This window comes from Cydia pomonella, chromosome 19 (genome assembly GCF_033807575.1).
Source record: "Cydia pomonella isolate Wapato2018A chromosome 19, ilCydPomo1, whole genome shotgun sequence".
In the NCBI taxonomy this organism is placed as follows: Eukaryota; Metazoa; Arthropoda; class Insecta; order Lepidoptera; family Tortricidae; genus Cydia; species Cydia pomonella.
In genome coordinates this window covers 9,032,588-9,052,456 of record NC_084721.1, presented here as the reverse complement: position 1 = coordinate 9,052,456, position 19,869 = coordinate 9,032,588, and the positions used below count along the sequence as shown (strand labels likewise).

Here is a 19,869-nt window from a genome sequence, read left to right as displayed (position 1 = left end):
TTTGTACAGAACTCATAATCAAAAACAGATATGTTCCTGGCTCAATAGATTCATTTAAGCCTGGATGACACACACAGAGTTTTCAATATGGCTTTCATTACACTCTAATTGCTCTACTCGGAGTATTCTATAAGCTTTGCACAAAACTTGGCCACATATTTATTACAAATATTACTTGGCCTCCTGAACGCATCCATAGTTTTTTTTTTCTGGCAACTTTTTAAAGAGAGACGTGTCGTGTCAGTCGGGCTCGGCTGAAAGTCAATTTTTCACAAAATCGAATTGCTGGAACTAATGTATGAAAAAACATTTCTATAATACTTTGCGGTGTTTTACGATAAAAAGATGCCGGTCGCAAGCTCCGTGAAGCCGGCCAACGGCCCCAACAAGGGGTTGTTTAATAACACGACCGGTCTCAGTACGCTTATCACTGTTACGGTTCTCACGTTGGCTTGGTTGGCCGGGTTCGCTTCTCGGCTTTTCGCTGTTATACGGTTTGAGAGTATTATTCACGAGTTTGACCCATGGTAAGATAGAGTTAATTTGATTTGTAATCTATTCTGTGTCCCGCCCTCTCCCTTCGTTCTAAACGATGTACGTGTTCTAGGTTCAACTACCGATCTACCGCTTATATGGTACAGCACGGGTTTTACAACTTTTTGAATTGGTTTGACGAACGAGCATGGTACCCCTTGGGGCGTATTGTCGGCGGTACCGTGTACCCGGGCCTTATGATCACTTCAGGGACCATACACTGGATACTGCACACATTGAATATTCCAATACATATAAGAGATATTTGTGTATTTCTAGCTCCGGTTTTCAGGTATGTTTTCTTATTTACTTATGTTATTTTATTTCATTAGCAAATAAGTCTAAATCCTTCTATAGCTTATTTCCTTGTACTTTTTGTTAAATCCATGTAATTATTTTCTGATTAGATATTCTATACCTTTTCAGTGTACAAAAAAATGGAACTCTTATTGAACTATTATTATATAAGTGTCTAATTCTATACTGTAAATTATTTTCAACAGTGGTCTGACAGCCATAGCAACATATCTGCTAACATCCGAGCTATGGTCCCGTGGAGCGGGTCTGTTTGCTGCCTGCTTCATAGCTGTCATCCCCGGCTACAGCAGCCGGTCCGTAGCTGGCAGTTATGACAATGAAGGAATTGCTATCTTTGCTCTGCAGTTCACTTATTATCTATGGCTTAAGAGTGTGAAGAGTGGTTCTATTTTTTGGTCTATCTGCACTGCTCTTTCTTACTTTTACATGGTAAGTTGGGTCTTATAGATGATATTAATTTATGAAAAATGCAGATGAGTTTATAATTTATATGAACCTTTAATTTATTCTTCTAATTGGTCTAATCAATAAAACCAACAAGGGCATCAACTCAACACACATGCTACTTCCACTAAATTCATAATTATGGACTTACATACAAGAGTCCAATGGGAGTTATGACCTATTTGATTCTCAATACTCCAATTGAGACATGTAAATTGGAAGACATGTAAGAGGAAACAATTAACCAATCAAGTTCTGAGACAGAGCTGCCTAGTGTGGGGGCAACTTGGGAATAACACATGTAGTTTACATGATACCTTAATTAAGTTTTGCAATTGGTAATTGAATTTTATGTAGTAAATATTAATGACATAATGTCTTGGTATGTTACCAGTTTAAAGATTCTTTATTCCCATAAGAATTGTACAATTCATTTAGAATAAGAGCATAAATATACCTATGTATTTTACACACATTCAGTCATTCAGTTTCACAAAAGGAGCAACAGACACAAAAAAAAAAACTTAAGTATTTATAAGTAATTATATTTTATGTATTTTGCTGGTATTTTTAAGTATTTGTTTTGTTGTATAAATACTTGTCTTAAGTACAAGCTCTTATCACATATTCACAATAATCATCTTATTTTCAAAAGTAACCTACTGTGTCTTCATGCAAATATAAAAATAAATAAGAATATGATAAATACTATTTAACAATATAATAAAATATTCTCATAGCCCTGTCAATACTATATGAGTAATATGTTGACATGTTTCCAATGCAAGACACTTTTGCCAGTGACAAGAGGCATGTAACATGCTACAAGAGTCTTAAAAGAAAGATACATACAATAACTTATGTATTCTGTAAAAAACTATGTATTCTGTAAAAAATAAAATCACACAAGTTTACATTAAGCATTTTATTACAGGTATCAGCATGGGGTGGCTATGTGTTCATCATCAACCTGATCCCCCTGCATGTGTTTGTGCTGCTCATAATGGGCCGGTTCTCGCAGAGGCTGTTTGTGAGCTACTCTGTATTCTACATAGTGGGCCTGCTGATGTCTATGCAGATCCCGTTTGTTGGCTTCCAGCCTATACGGACTAGTGAACATATGGCTGCTTCAGGTAAGATTTCTATTAATCCTTAAATCAACAGAAAGCCATGAGTTCAAATCTCCTCGTTCAATAGTAGTATTGATTCTTCTTTTTCAAGTTGCCTTCTATTGTGGTGTAGGACTTATCATATTCATCCACTGACTCTGCTCCAGTGCATTGTAGTAATGATACTGGTTAGGAAAAATTACAAAAAGATGGTCAAAATTTAGTTATGTCCAGTATATTGGACATTGTTAAAGTATGTGTTAACTGTCCTGATAATAGATAATGTGTAACCAAAAAAGAACTGAATTTTAAAGTTATGGTTTTTTTTAAGAAGAATAAGTATGCATGTTTATATTGCGGCCATGATAAGGAAGGTTCCTTAAATTTAATGGTTATGGTTGTTCAAACTACCATTTTATCCTTATCACAGCATTGTATGTGCGTTATGCGAAATTGGCTGCCATAAATGCTTGTTACAGCATAAGTAACTCATCTACATATACAACCATCTGTTTAACTATTGTATATGCTTATTGTTTTATGGCCTTGAGCATGCTATTATGTATGTTATAGTAAAATGTGTGTTGAATGCGTAACTGATATTACTATGAGTGATGCATTAAATTGGACTCTAATTTAAAATAGGGTTTCAGGGCGACTTCTGAGGTTAATAATTGTTTAAGTTTAGGTTCTAAGTCAAGTTTGGTATTTTCAACTAAATCAAAAATGTAGATTTGATCTAAACCGATTCACCGGTTATTGATTTCCTATACAAATACTTCCTATACCTCCCTTTTCACTTTTAAGGGATTTTTTTTGGGATTAAACTTAGGTATCCTATGTTCTTCCTCGGGACTCAAACTATCTTTTTATACCTACCACGACGGTGCAAAACAATCATACGGCCCGCCTGATGTTAATCAGTCACCATAGCCTATGGACGCGTGCAACTCTAGAGGTGTTACATGCGCGTCGCCTTTTTGAAGAACTCGATACTGTAGACCCTCGGGAAAACCTCGGCAGGAAGCTCATTCTGCTGAAGCGTCCGCGGGAGGAAATCTATACTAAATTTCATCTAAATCGGTTCAGGAGTTACTGATTCCCTATACAAATTTACATCTCCCTTTTCACTCCCTTAAGGAATGATTTTTGAGATAAAAACTATTCTAAGTTCTTACCCGGGACTCAAACTATCTCTATACAAATTTATAACTAAAGTGGTTCAGGGATTTAAGTGTGATCAGGAATTTAAAAAAAGTTTATGTCTTCATATTTTACGAAAACGATACTAAACTTGGACTAGTAGACCAGGATAAAGTTGAGAGCCATCTTAAAACCGGTAACGCACTTACAACCTCTGTGGTAGTCGCTTACTATCTGGCGTTTCGTCTGCTCGTTTGCCTCCTATATTATAAAAAAAAAAACAAATTTCTTCAGAGACCATAGTTAGTTTAATTGCTGAAGATATAAGCCAAACGAACGATATACTGGATAAACTGTCCGTAATTCATGTAATATTTTTTCTTGACAATGCCACGAATTGGCAGCATCAATATCTTAGATAAATTGGAGGGAATGGAAAATGTCTGTCCAGAATGAGGGCACCTCGCAACGTGCGTACAAAATCGCTATAGCGGCGTCTCACCTGTTTCTATGATAGCTGTTAATTTGTAGGTGTGTTCGCCCTCATGATGGCGGTCGGCGCCCTCAAATATCTGCACATGCTGAGTCCCAAGGGCCAATTTAAGCAGCTGCTGATAGTCGGTGGACTGGTTGCCGCCGCGCTCGTGTTCTTGGCCGTCGTGGCGTTGACCTACATGGGCGTTATTGCTCCGTGGAGTGGACGGTAAGAAGGAAGGTTTTTACCTCCCTATCACTTAACTCGTTACTGCTTTTTGCTAACTATTGTTGTTTGGACTAAGGATCGGTTGCACCGAACCGTCCGTCACCGTCAAAATATTCAAAAAATTGTATTGTATGTGAGTCTGTCAATTGTGGTTAGTGCAAGTTTATTCTCATAGTTTGTGCGATATGAGTCCAGATCTGCATATGCGTTCGTTTATCTATTTATCATGAAACATTTTTTATAATTGTTGCTTCTTAGTCTCCAAATTGCTATTTTATAATGTATGTGTGTGACGTAGGTTCTACTCGCTATGGGACACAGGCTACGCCAAGATCCACATCCCGATCATTGCGTCCGTGTCCGAGCACCAGCCGACCACTTGGACTTCATTCTTCTTCGACCTCCACGTGCTGGTGTGCACCTTCCCGGTGGGCCTGTGGTATTGCATCAAGAATGTCAACGATGAGAGAGTGTTTGGTGAGTAAATTTTTGATATTCAGACCAACTTAACTCTGCACACACTTGTAATTGATCAGGCGGGTCCACACAGAGCGAGCGAGCGAGCACGTACGTGCGAGGCAATTTTCTCACGCACAAACCCGCCAGTGTAGACGTGCCTCGGTCGAGGCGGCGCGCTCGGGCGAGGAAAACGCACGCGCCGCCTCGGCCGAGGCACATCTACACTGGCTGGTTTGTGCGTGAGGAAATTGCCGCGCGCGTATGCTCGCTCTGTGTGGACCCGGCTATCGAGTTTGAAATGTTCCACCGTAAAAGTTAAATTCTTATAAAATATGACCTTTATGTTGTTTGTAGTGGCACCCTCACATATTCCCACTGCAAAGTCAGTCCATGTTTATCTTACACGGACTTTAGGAATGAGAAACTAATTTGATTTAACAGCTTAATTTATTACTCGATCAATCAGTTTCTACAGTATGTAATGAGTCGTCATTTCATTACCACAATCATATCAATCAATTTTAGTTACATTTAATTATATTTTAAGTTCAGTTAATCATGGTGAGTATTAACTTAAAAATCGTTGAAAGTGATTCAACCCAATTGCTGACACACCTTTGCTATTCATAATTTTCCTAACTTTGAGAGTATCACTTTTATAAGTTTTCCGGTGGTCAAACTACCTGAGCCCCTTTCTATAACATACGGCACTGTTTTTATAATTAGCGGTAATTTCCAGTGGCGCTATACGCCCTTAGCGCGGTATACTTCGCCGGAGTCATGGTGCGACTGATGTTGACCCTGACGCCCGTCGTGTGCGTGCTGGCCGGCATCGCCTTCTCCATCCTAATGGACCTCATATTACGTGAGGAAGACCTGCCCGTCGCGCCCTCCGACTCGGATGAGAAGAACCTCTACGATAAGGTATGTTTCTACTTTGAGCACCATTGCGCTGTTGCATAGCTGAAGTAAGAATACTAGGTACATCATTCTCACGGACAAATGTTTGACAGCGGAAGATGTTGATCGCGAATTATGTTGCCCGAATTGTTGTTATTGTATGAAGCGATCTCTTTCTTGCCCGCTATGATCGGAAGAATCGTAAGTGATATCGAAGTCGGAGTTATAGAATGCAAACGATGTCGTTTGCTGTTAACGAAAGAGATACAGAGAATAATCTATCTAGAAGTTACCAGCTATTCTCGAATCACCCATTGAACTTCATGATTACCCTACGGTTTCAACGGCACGTAACGGAATGTGGAAACGAAAATAATGGAGAATGAGTGTATAGGTGAGCCTTGCATAATAATAGAGAATGAGTGTATAATACTAGGTAATTCTAAAATGCGACACATGTTTTTATATAGGTTTTTTACAGTTGTATCAAATATAACATATTGGTTTATGACTTTTATTATTACTTGACAAGGCAGGTTATGTTATTTTGCCAATAAATACTAAATCGACATATAATGATGGAGCGTGAAAATTGCTTTATGGTCTTTAATATTGAAAAGTACACCATGTTCTTATTGAAGTAAGGTTTCTATTTGTAACATATTACACATTAGCAGTAATTTAATATTCATGGTCTGTTTGTTGGAAAATGCATGTAGTTGGCCTAGTTTATGAGAAGCTAATCAGCATGTATAAAGTACTTATTGACATGGAGTAAATCAAATCACAAGATCATTTTCCTGATATTACGGTGTTTTATTACAATTTCAATCAAGTTTCAGTTTTTCTGATAGTGTGTGATTGCAAATATGTTCCGCTTGCCACATATTATACGTTAAGTGGTATAAATGGCTAGCTTCTTCTATTCCCATGATTAAGCGCTTTAACTTTTATACTTTTAAGAAAGGAAAGTTATTAAAATATCTACTTTATTTTGTTTCCCTGCCGTGTCACACTGAATTAGTCAGCTCGGAGTGGTTTCTATACTCTAATTTTTCGTAAAAACTTGCTTATGATGTTATAGCCATTTGAATACGTTGTTAAGGGGGATTCCCCTTAAAATAAACACGCTTCATAGCTTCTTAGTTAGACTTCATATAGTTTTTAGGTATTCCTTATAGCTTCGACATGTCCGTCTATCTGTTCGTTAGTGGTTTTGCCGAGTTTGATGTTAGTAGCCAAACTGTTTTATGTTATTATTGTAACTTTTTTTTATTTGCTGAACAGGCGGGCAAGCTGAAAAAGCGAACGCTGGAGCCCTCTCCCCCGGCCGACACCGGGCTCGGCATGAACGTGCGCTCCGGCACGCTGATCTCGTTCATGATCCTGCTCATGCTCTTCTCCGTGCACTGCACCTGGGCCACGTCCAACGCCTACTCCAGCCCTAGCATTGTGCTGGCCAGCTACGGGAACGACGGGTATTTTATTTTTATAATTGGTTATCTTAGTTTCTTAATTTGGTCACCACACATTTACTAGCACTGATGTTAAGTATGTATTAAAACATGTGGAGCACCACCAAACTTGATTATGAAAAGCGACTCGTATATAGTACTAGGTATCTACTTCATTAGCATACTTACTGGAAACACTGTCTTTGTCATATATGTATAATTATTTTACTGAATTGCTGCATAAAATGTTGTAGGCTATTAAGGCATTTATTTGGTCGTTCTTTTTTAAAGAGGTATTTGCGTCTAAAATGGCCCGTTAATATTATTATTATTTGAAATAAACTTGCTGTTTTCTCTATGGTACTGGCGAACATGGACGTAAAATTTAAACCCATTCACACTTTAAAAAACATAAAAATTTTAAAGCACGTAAGCTGAAGAACAGGCCATCATAAGCCTAAGTACTCGTAGCTTGATTCAAAGTAATTAACTTACTATTACTTCATTTAAGGTCTCGTAAAATCTTGGACGACTTCCGCGAAGCTTACGGGTGGCTATCACAGAACACCGCTGAAGACGCGAGAGTCATGTCTTGGTGGGATTATGGTTATCAGGTATTTATTACTTGATTTAATTACACTTTGAACACAACTTTATTTCTTTAGGATAGGGTTTATAATTATGATTTCGATTTTTAGATAGCGGGCATGGGAAATAGAACAACTCTAGTTGATAACAACACGTGGAACAATTCCCACATCGCGCTGGTCGGCAAGGCCATGGCGAGCAATGAAAGTGCCGCTTACGAAATAATGACCATGCTGGACGTAGACTACGTTCTTGTGATATTTGGCGGCGCTATTGGCTACTCCGGCGATGACATCAACAAGTTCATATGGATGGTCCGGATCGCAGAAGGAGAGCATCCTAAGGATATTCATGTACGTTTTGGTCGAATATTCAACCTTATTGGCATAGACACAAGGTGATATATAACGTATCTTATTTTGTTTTTTAATGTTTCAGGAAGCGGACTATTTTACAGAGAGAGGCGAATACCGAATAGATTCAGAAGCATCGAAGACGATGTTAAATTGTTTAATGTACAAGTTATCATATTATAGGTAAGATTTAAAATCACAAGATCTATCTAAACTAAAAACTGTAGTCAAGCTCAATGTCCTCTATTTATTTGAATATATTTTATTTGAAATCCATTTTGTAGGGTTTTTATACATTACTTAGGTCTGTAAGGGTGGTATAGTGTCGTGTCGAACGAGTGACAACCCTTATTCTTTCAAGTCGATAAGACATCAATTACGGTTAGATTGAAAACTTCACGGCTAGGTTTCGAAGCTTGCTTTTTCCAGTCTTTCTCCGGCCTCAAGGCCGCCGGGTCGAACTATTTTAATTGATTATATAACCTATCGTCTGTTCTGTTAGGTACGACAGTGGCGGCAGCCCGCCGGGCTACGACAGGACGCGCGGCGCGCTGCCCGGCCACCGCGGCTTCCGCCTCACCTACCTCGAGGAGGCCTACACCACCGAGCACTGGCTCGTGCGGATATACAGGTACACACACATGCCGTCGACAGCGGCGGCACCCGCCGGGCTACGACAGGACGCGCGGCGCGCTGCCCGGCCACCGCGGCTTCCGCCTCACCTACCTCGAGGAGGCCTACACCACCGAGCACTGGCTCGTGCGGATATACAGGTACACACACATGCCGTCGACAGCGGCGGCACCCGCCGGGCTACGACAGGATGCGCGGCGCGCTGCCCGGCCACCGCGGCTTCCGCCTCACCTACCTCGAGGAGGCCTACACCACCGAGCACTGGCTCGTGCGGATATACAGGTACACACACATGCCGTCGACAGCGGCGGCACCCGCCGGGCTACGACAGGACGCGCGGCGCGCTGCCCGGCCACCGCGGCTTCCGCCTCACCTACCTCGAGGAGGCCTACACCACCGAGCACTGGCTCGTGCGGATATACAGGTACACACACATGCCGTCGACAGCGGCGGCACCCGCCGGGCTACGACAGGATGCGCGGCGCGCTGCCCGGCCACCGCGGCTTCCGCCTCACCTACCTCGAGGAGGCCTACACCACCGAGCACTGGCTCGTGCGGATATACAGGTACACACACATGCCGTCGACAGCGGCGGCACCCGCCGGGCTACGACAGGATGCGCGGCGCGCTGCCCGGCCACCGCGGCTTCCGCCTCACCTACCTCGAGGAGGCCTACACCACCGAGCACTGGCTCGTGCGGATATACAGGTACACACACATGCCGTCGACAGCGGCGGCACCCGCCGGGCTACGACAGGATGCGCGGCGCGCTGCCCGGCCACCGCGGCTTCCGCCTCACCTACCTCGAGGAGGCCTACACCACCGAGCACTGGCTCGTGCGGATATACAGGTACACACACATGCCGTTACCCGGGGTCAATAGGGATGAAACCGGGAATGACCTTTACCGTATGATTTCTTAATAATAATAGTCGATATTACAATTGCATTCCCGGTTTTTATCCCTATTCAAACCGGTAGCCGGTACTTCTTACTGTTCAAAGATCCATTTGTCATATTCCTGATGAGTAAAGTACTCAAATCAGTTCATGGTGAGTAAGTAATAAATCCGTCAAATTGGGCTGCGCAGAGTTGGCCGTAATAATGTGATTTTTTAAGCATTTTTATCTATTTGTCTCCAGGGTTAAAAAACCGGACGAATTCAATCGCCCGCGACTACCGTTAGCGAAGAGGACAATTTCAACATCCAGTGGTTTATCCAAAAAGGTAGGCTCATTTCAAACTCATATCTCCTTAAAATACGTTATTTCCCATTTTTATAGCACAAATTTGAGCTTTAAGCGAGGCTATTCCTCCAGAATCTAGCAAGACATACGATGCCAAATTGTTTTTAGCGAATACTGGACCAATAGCTAAACCTATGTAATTAACTATAGTTTATGCGTGATTTTGTCACATTAGCACAACTACATTTTACGCTAGTCAATAGTTTAAGTCCCTATCCATTACTTGACGTGGAAGTAATATTTCTTTATGTCCAATAATATTTATTTTATTTATATTTATACAATCAACGATAGTAATATGCCGTAGCCCGTACGTGGCAGTGTGTTTTTACTTGTGTCCGACCGAAACCGGATTTTTTGTCGAAGCCGAAACTGGTTTGGTTTTGTTCTCTTCGGCCGAACAGGATTTTTATACCGAAACTGAAACTTCGTCCGGACAGCACCAAAAATACAGTTTCGACGCGGCCGAAAGGTTCGGCTATTTTGCCGAAACCGAACCATTAGCCGAAACATGATTTTTATGTCGAAACTAGCCGAAACTAAAAAATCGGTCGGACGCTAGTTTCTACTGTGTATCACAATTTGTCCGTAGACCCCTCGAAGCATACGCTTAATGTTAAATTAAAGTTTAATGGACATAATATTGTTATTTTCGTCGAATTATTTCCTGTAGTAATTAGCTATGCTACCGTTCGCAATTGTTGCCTATCAAGTGTTAAATTGTATTCTGAGCTCGATTTCTATTGTTATAGCAACCGCTATCAGTAGGAGAGTCGGACACGGTACCGTATAGTACTACTTTTTAGATGTCCTTGTTGTGTTGTTACTGATTTTGAATCACTGTGCATGTACTATTTTATTCGTCAATGTGTTTGTTGATGATTTTAGATGTTTTATTTGTGGCTTAGAAATAGAAAGCTTACTGTTTATGTTTTACACCGGTATAAAGTGTTAGATTTAGGAATGCCTAGTCATCCTTCATCTTGACAATACAATACAAATACACTTTATTGCACACCTCAATACAGAAACAGTACAAATAATACAACACATAAAGAAGAGGTAAACAACAGGCGGTCTTTCATCTTGACGTTCTTTTATTGAATAATTAAATTAGATATTCACACAACTATTTGTTGACTGTTGTTTAATTTAATCATGTGATACTTTCGAGAGAATTATAACTGCATCCTGGTTTTCCAATGGAATAAGGTACGAGGTTCAGAGTATACCTTGTATATACAGTCAACGGCAGAAGTAGTAAAGCATTCATCTGTACATGCCTTAATCTATTGACAACATATGTGTGTACTTTTGCTGGTAACGCATTGCATGAAGAGCTATTAGAAGCTTTTTTTGTACAGATGTAGTGAATAATCCTCTCTAATCATTTTTTTACGGAAACGTACGAACCTGTTATGCTATTTCAGTCAGTCTCAGTACAAAATGTACTGAGGTTGACTGAAGTAGCGTTGAGGTTGACAAATACGAACGATCCCGAGAAAATACGATGGGTAAGGATTATTCACTACATCTGTACGTTGCATTCAAAGGGCTAGAGTTTTGATGCTTATTCGTTATTTAAATGAGGACTTACATTAGGTTTACTTACAGACTTTACGAAGAAGAAAAGGTATCATAAAGAATAAGCCCACGGTCGTGAAGGGCAAGAAGATAAGCCGACTGGAGTGACGTGGCGCTCGCTGCAACACGAGCTCGTGACTCCGCATCAGTGGTAATCTTGCATCCTCTGTATCGTCTTGCAATCCCTTAAACTTCAATATTTACGTATCAGAACGAACCGAGTGATCTTTGAATTGCCCTTATGCCGAAACCACCTTTATTAAAACGTCAATAAAGCTTTATTGCATAATTATGTTTTATGAGATAACGTATAACGGAGTTCGCAATTGCTCGGTTTTATATTTAATAGATTTAGAATCTGTTTGGTTATCAATCTATCTCAAATCTTATGTGGGTATAATTAAATTGTGTGTTTTAAGAATTCGAAACTATGATCATATTTGTCTCATAGCGGTTTCAATATTATGTATGTAATCATTATTTTTGTCTACCTTCCCTTTTTTTCAAAGACAATAAGTATGTTCACCAATAATGTAATGTGTAATGTATTGTATAATGTTTGGCGGTCTAGTTGTATTTTAGATGAGATAGATAGGTAGATTCAATAATTTTGTTACTGAGATTAGAAGGAAAGACATTGAAGACTTTACCTCGAATTACTTTTAGGCATCATTCTGGGCTAGTTAGTATAGTTCCTTCTTATGTACTGCGGATTGCGTGAGCGACATTATTAAATAGAGTTAGGGTGCATTGAGGCGATACTACGCGAGCTGAATATGTAAGTAATACCCATCTGTTTCATACATATCTGCTGATATGTATGAAACAGAAGTTTTCGCGATTTCGATGTAGGTTCTATAGTAAAAGCCGTTACCAAATACACCAGGAGGTTTTTCTAAAGTCCGTTCTACGCTAAATTGTTTTTATATTCCCGATACTTAAGTACCAATTTTGTACTAAAATGACACATCAGGTGGACAAATGAGGGGGTTTTTGTTAAACTGTTGTTCAAGTATGGGATAAGAAAAACAAGGATTAAGTTTATACCTTGGCAGTGACAATGTTATCGTATATCGTGTCATACTTGATGTGAAGACTTACCATACACGTGGGGCTTCTGCCGCCATCTTAGAGGGAGTACACAGTTCCTTTTGATAATAATGTATAATTAATTTTGTTGATATTCTCTAACTCTGACTCTGGCAAAAGCCTTAGAAGGCTGCCATTTCTATAATATAAAATATATACCATGCACGGATTTTGATGGGCGTTTCTGCGTGTTTTCGGTAGCACATATTTAGCTCGCGCAGTGTACCTACACCCCAAAGACACCTCGTGTGAAGATGTATTTCGGTTACGGCAAGTGCCACGAAAGCTTACCACTGATGTAGCTAATGATTGACTGACACCAAGTATATATTTACTTAGTCCATTAGATAAATATTTCTTAATATTTAAATATTTCGTTAATATTTGATTTCGGCACTGGGTGATGTCGTTTTCAGGGCACGATGTGGTGACAATGGGTATAATGTGTTTGAGGTTCTAAAGCATTTGGTGCTAAAACTGCATTTACTCAAGTGGGACACGACATAATTTGTGTGATTTTTATCTTATCATATAAACTTTTCCTTTGTCCAATTTAATTGTACAGCGGCTTGAAAAAGAGGGATCCAGATATCTAAACGAGGTGAGAAGATGTATACTCATTCTGAGTATTATCTACGACCTCTCTCGACTCGCCTACTGCCATGTTAAATTAGCCCATTGGCCATATACATACAGGTCGATTCACGAAAGCTGCCATGAATGGAATGAACGAAACTAATTGGCATACAGTCAGAGCCACCATTTTATTGGTTAATGTGATACACACAGACATTTCTTTCTCTCATTCATTCCATTCGTGCCAGCTCTTGTGAATAGACCTGTACCATTGTATGTATATTTGTTAAGTGACTATTGTATGAATATGTTTGAGGTGTTGTTATTTTAACCTCCTTTGAATCACATCGTGTCGCGGGCGATCAGTGATCTTAACCGATGAGTGCACGTGTGAACATATCTTTAGATCATCTTATTTGTTTTTATTATCTGTAGTTATAATAAACTACAGAAGGCACTCGACTCGGGCAGGAGCTCGCTCATACAGCGATGTTTAATACGAGTGGGGTACGAATTGCTCGTATTACACAAATTTTACCAATTAAATATATAAAAAAAACCGTCGTCGTAAGGCGTCCATTCATCGTACGCATGGCTATTTAACGATATTTGAATAATTTTATTTCGAGTTCAAATTTAAATAAACATACTGTGTGAGCGAGATGTAACATCGGACGCTTTGAAAACTTAACGATCTATAGTGAGAACGTCAGCAGTTCAAAATAAATTATGTATTTATGTCTGTCATTACTAAGAACGTCCATTTGTAATATTTATAATGATCGATAAATAGTTTACATTATAATTAGTGTTTATTATAATTAGTGTTCTACTTGTTTTATTCCTGATTGCGATGCTTTTTTGTTTTGCTAGGCTACTCCTCACTTCAGCACTTATCACTACTCAGGTCGCGGTTATATGCACTAAACTTGACACTTTCTAATTAAGTTTTTGAACTTATCAAAAACTATTGTTACTACATATTAATTGTCTACCAAAGTATGAATATGATAAGAATAACTTATGGTTATCAATAAGTTTGTAATCTCTAATCTGGTTTCTGTATTACCAATATCATTTATTTGATGGTTGCTTTGAGGCCCTTAAGTGAGAGGTGTTATTTTGATTTTATTGTTGCACGACACTATTGTTTTCGTACTGTGACAGAGTTTTATCGATCTGTAGGAGATATATCTAGTGCTCTACTATGTTTTTAATAAACTGATGGAGACGATTTCTTGTTTCACTGCTTATTTTCCTGCCAAGACCTCCGCCATTACCACTCTTTTTTTCTTGTTATTTTTTCCGATTTTGAATAATTCGCTTTTTAATGATTTAAGAGCTGACCTGTTGTAATATTCTCCAAAAATCGTTGTAGACGACGGTTTTTTAGATAAAAAGTATTCTAATTTTGATGCTCGACGTCAGAATTTAGACACTTTCCTGACTCGTTGGAAGTAAGGTAAACGAATCGAGCCAAAGGAATCGAATCGAACCGAAGGTAAGGGTCGAACGAGTGCTCGCCATGTAAATGCCAATAGATGACCCTGCTTTCACCTGCTCGACAATAACTTAAGTTTAAAGATGATATGTCTGGGACAGTGAAGAGTACCGAACGTCTAGCTTGTTGATGTAGCATGGATTCCTTACTGTCAACTAAAGAGGGCCTAAACAGGCCACATTCGATTCACAAATGCTGGCACGAATGAAATTAATGAGTAAATGAAAATATCTATGTGTGTATCAATCAATCAATTTTTCGTGTTATGTTATGGCTCCATCAAGGTGTTGATGATTCTGTCAATGTCGAGGTTGGATAAGACACGGCTAGTATATGAATCTTATCATATTACGGTCAAAGACTATGTGTGTATCACAACCAATGAAATGGTGGCTTTGACTGTATACCGATACAGGTGTCACTTTGTATGTTTCCTTCATTTCATTTTTGCTAGCGTGAATCGACCTGTACATGAATCTTAGCTTTGCATGTTGCGTCATCTTTACGGACAAATAAATGGGTAATATGTCTGGGATATCAAGAATAAAAACAAATTGACAAAACCTTCACCATATATTTATTAATAAAGACAATCTAAAAGATCACTTAATAGTTCATTGTCTTAAAAAATTAGTTACCCTAATAAATTTATCAATATATATATAATAGAATTTTATTTTATTACTTATTGTTTCAAGGATATGCGAAATTGTGAAAAGTCGCTCAGCAGGGAGGGACAGGGCTGGAGCTTACTCATCGTTGTTCTTTACGTTACGATCATCACATTGATTGAATATAACAATGAATCTAGTTATACGTAGTACACTTACATTTTCTCGAATACCTATTTAATCTAAATGCTTAATAAAGGTTAACGACCTAAGTGACTACGCGAAGAATTGTGCTAATCTAAAAACGTGTCTACAAATGTTAAATAGTAGTTCAAAGACTTTTGTAATTTACAGAACGTTCAAAATCACAACACAGAGTGTAATATCAATTATCGTGCAGTTGGCACGTGGGTTCCCCTACGGTAATATATGTTACACGGGTACGTATTATGGAGCACGGCGCGGCGGCGCGGCCGACACGTCGAGGCATCACCGCGAGACGGTGTCGCCAGCGTGCCGGTATGCGCGCCGCCGCGAGCCTTACACTCTTTATTCGATACAAAATTAGAAGAATATATATTCATTTAGACTTATAAAATATTTACTATAGTAACATTTCACTTTTTTTTTTTGTTTTTGACACAAATACTGAAATACATTTACAACGCGTACCGCATTTGGGACCATAGAAAACAAGTAGTCAGAAAGAACAATTACTAAGCGATTATACATTGTAGGAGTCCATTAAACTATGAAAACATTTAGTGACACTAAAACATTTGGTAGTTGAGCGCGAGCGCTGTTTCGTCTGTCCGTTGTTGCTGTGCAGTAGTGTCATGTATAATTAGGTGCATATTTCTTCATCTAAGCTACACTTCACGAAATTGACTTGACATCATTATTGTTTTACTTCATTGCTACTATGCCTGATGCAGCTAATACTAAGAGGCTCGGTGGAAATCGCTAGACAGGGTCGGCATGTCTTTCAAACGTTCCTTCCTAGGCCTGTGTTTATTAATATTTAAATTTAGTTTCTAGAATATATTTTCGATAAACCGATAAGGATTTGTTAGTAAAGATGAAACAAAACCGACCCACCCGCCTGGCACCCTGCATGCGCAGGGTGGAGGTGGATCGTACAAATAAATGCAAATTTCCAGTGCTTATTCTTTGTGTCTGTTTAAAAAATAACAGAAAACAAAAATAATTATTATACTAAAATAAAATCGTAAGGCACTTCTATATTTAAGTTGAAATAATATAGTTCAATTATCGTCCTTATAATTTAATCTAAAGTAGACTTAGCGAAGTTTGTTTGAATACTTGAGTACGTACAGAATACAGCGCGCGGCTCCTGCCGTGGCCGCGACGGCGTATCTCCGGGTACGTAATGTAAAGCTACACCCTGACTAGTATGACGAGTTGCACATGGAATGGGTTAGTGACTCGGCGATGATGTACTAACGGTAATAAATCATAATAAACGTAGGACATAGAATATAATCTTATATTTTTGTGAAATGAACGCATAGACTTCTTACTAGAGAGTACCTTTCAGTCTTAATAGCTAAGAGTATTGTTAAATTATCTTTGGAGGGACTTTGTCTTCAATAAATTGTAATTTTATGTAGTAGACCTATCTCCGGTACGATAAATTTAATTTGAAAAATATTAATTATTTACATAATAGCAAGTTTTAAGAGTTAATTTGTTTTATGAAAATAATACTCTGAATGCCGACAAATAAAGAATATTTCGTAGCGTACTCTGTTCTATCCGATAGCACTATTCATGAATAATTGAATCCTCTCGCTATTATAAAATAACCGGCGTATATTCATAGCGATATCGAAGTATTTATTCATTTACATCTGGGGTTTTACTTAAAGCCTCGCCTTAGTCTAAAACAACAATTCTCTGATGCAATTCTATGTTGATCATTCAACACTGTCCTAGGCATATAATTAATCTAAATTTGGCATACTTATTTAGTCTAGTCACAAATAGTTTTGGCAAATGTTTGGCATACATTACAGAACGTAAGTGAGAGCATACAACCGCCCAATTACGAGCTGATTCGTTTACACAACCAAATGATCACGAGTATGTGATGCAGTATAATGTAATACAGCCTGCCAAGACGCGCGCGCGTGCCGCTCGCGACGATTACAGCTAATGCAGCGGCTACACCTACACCGCGCAGATAAAGAAACTCTTCGAGGCGCCCTCTGGCCACTTCAGGTACTCATGGAAGGAAAACGAATATCCAGTAAACTTTCAGAAGAATAAATTTACATCTCAAGTTCGTTTCGGGACTAATCCCACAATAAATTATTTCCAAGAATCGAGTTATAATCATAATACTGTTAGCGTTATACGCCTTTCATTTACTCCGTAATGTTAAATGTTAATCTAAACAGTGAAGTGTTAATAATATCCATAAATAATTCGAAGGTATTAACATGTCTTTTATAAGGAATATTGCCCCAAAATTAATATTGAGTCGGTTGTTAAAAGTACTTTCGGAAGACAACAGTAAGTCGATCGAGAAGGTCACAACCGCAAAATATTACGTTAGTAAGAGGAGCCGTCGCGGGTCGCGGGCCGCGGACCTACGAGTGGACAAACATCGATTCGGTACATAGAGTAGGCTTGAGCAACCACATTATTGCCCGATTTGTACATTCCTTCAAACGATACAGTACAGATCTCTGAAACAACAATACATATCACAACACGGATCTACACGTATAATATAGAATTACATTACATTAATTTATAGAAAATATTAACTACAATCAAAAATTAACTATTCAAATATTAAATAATACCATATTTAGAACAATCAATAAGGAACTATTCAATAAGTTACCAACATAAAATATAGAACATTTGAGCATTTTAATAATATTTGTGTAAAAAAATATTAGTATCCCTCCATTATTTTGTTTTCTTCAGTGAACAAGCAAGTGGAATGAACAGAGATACGAGGCGCGCGGTGAGGCCGAACGGCTACGAGGCCTAGCGCCTGCGATCTCTCCTCTACATGTGCACACCCCCCTACAAGACACATATTCACATTTTTAAAATATTATCAAAAATGTGAATATTGGTCCAAGTTGGGCAATGAGTATCGACACGGATGCTGATTTGATACAGTTCTCTTATCGTCGTCTAAACCTGAGTGGTGTGAGACTTAAGTGCGCTTAGTGATGTCTAACACGACTAGAACAAAACTTAAACGAATGACTAAGAATACATAACAACGAGATGAGCAAACAAGCAAACGTAATTTAATGAGCTGAGCTCGCAATGAAATGAAATGGTCGAGTAAGACGAGGTAGTGTAGTTACTACACTATTAGTATCACACTCAAGTTGTAATACTTTTACAGTTCCAATATCATTCAAATAGAGCTCGGCGGCGCCGGTCCTAGCGGCGTCCGCGCCGAGCTGTTATATCTCTATGTACAACATCACACTTGCAAAGTCACATTTAGAAGTCGTAGTGTCTTATAAAAACTTTATGAAGAACTATCTATCTATGTATCAATCGTTATACAAAATATCTTTCTGCGATCTCTTCAAGCTTAGCAATACGAGAATTTCGAATAATTAATAGTTTTATTAAGCTAATCGTTCAGTTTACCCAAGCTAACTCTTCTCTAGCTACTAGCCACTACGTCGCTCTCAACTAGATCACTTTTTAATTTATCTATAATTCTATTTAATTTGTAATAATTATAATAAATGCTTAAACAATTCAGCATTTTGTCCTCGGGGCGCGCGAGGCTGCCTCGCGGCATATGGCACCGCTGGCGGCTGGTGGCCGGTATCGGTATCGGTATCGGCATCGGCAGAGAGCACGGACTCTGAGCGCCGCGCGGGGCGCGAGGCCGAGCGCGAGTTAGTCGCCGGGAGAGACAAGGGTCGGTTACTGAGAGTGCGCGGGCGGTTTGCATTGGTAATCAGCAGTCGCGTGCCGCTCGTCGGATCGCTCGACCTTTTCATAAGGCTTTTCGAGTTTGGGCCGTTTCGGCTCGGCGTCGAGTGGCCGGTGCGACTTCATGTGTGCGCTACGACTTTTTACTTTGTTAAATACTCTGAAACATAACAGGGTACACTATTAGAGACGGCAACAGAAGATGAGAGAAAAAATAGTAAAAAACAAAAACATGAAGCGGTAGTGCGGGAAAGCAAAGCCGGAAGCGTTAGTCTTACACAATAACTTATATACATACACTGTTAATACACGAAAGCTTCTCAAATATAATACCTAACTTTATTAAGATAAATAAAATATGTATTTATGTGCTATATTTTCCTACGCGATGGACATACATTCTGTAGGTATTTTTTATATTATTTAATAAAAATACATTCATCATTTGATATTTACAAAGATCGATGTTATATCTTTCGGAATATACGTAAGACTAAACAATTAAAAGTACTATAGGTATAATAAACAATTATATGTATATATAATGTTGAAGTTATGCAAACATTAATTCGACATGCATGTAACCAACATCGATAACACCGCAAGAGGCCGGCCCGGGGGTCCCCACGTCCGCCGGGCTCGGCTATAAATTAACTAACATAACATTTTCATTCACCAAGT

General features: G+C 39.1%; 2 protein-coding genes across 5 annotated transcripts in view; one reads left to right on the top strand and one right to left on the bottom strand.

Moving 5' to 3' along the window:
* The first annotated feature begins 215 nt into the window (after positions 1-215).
* LOC133528632 (dolichyl-diphosphooligosaccharide--protein glycosyltransferase subunit STT3B) lies at positions 216-14,368 on the top strand. Of its 2 annotated transcripts, XM_061866082.1 has the most exons (15): positions 216-527; positions 608-826; positions 1,038-1,281; positions 2,231-2,429; positions 4,080-4,251; positions 4,550-4,728; positions 5,450-5,634; positions 6,898-7,088; positions 7,576-7,678; positions 7,763-8,005; positions 8,091-8,188; positions 8,508-9,488; positions 9,781-9,865; positions 10,638-10,667; positions 11,500-14,368. In XM_061866082.1, the coding sequence occupies exons 1-15, from the start codon at positions 346-348 to the stop codon at positions 11,575-11,577; spliced, it is 3,189 nt and encodes a 1,062-aa protein (XP_061722066.1). In that variant the 5' UTR covers positions 216-345; the 3' UTR covers positions 11,578-14,368. The 2 variants fall into 2 exon arrangements, with proteins under 2 accessions (XP_061722066.1, XP_061722067.1); XM_061866083.1 differs by lacking the exon at positions 10,638-10,667.
* Positions 14,369-15,189: 821 nt separating this feature from the next.
* The window catches only part of LOC133528630 (uncharacterized), a 318,208-nt gene continuing 313,528 nt past the window's right edge, over positions 15,190-19,869 (bottom strand). For all 3 annotated transcript variants that reach the window (XM_061866077.1, XM_061866078.1, XM_061866079.1), the window contains one exon: positions 15,190-19,348. In XM_061866077.1, the coding sequence (XP_061722061.1) occupies positions 19,180-19,348 (169 nt within the window). In that variant the 3' untranslated portion in view covers positions 15,190-19,179. The remainder of the gene's footprint in view (positions 19,349-19,869) is intronic.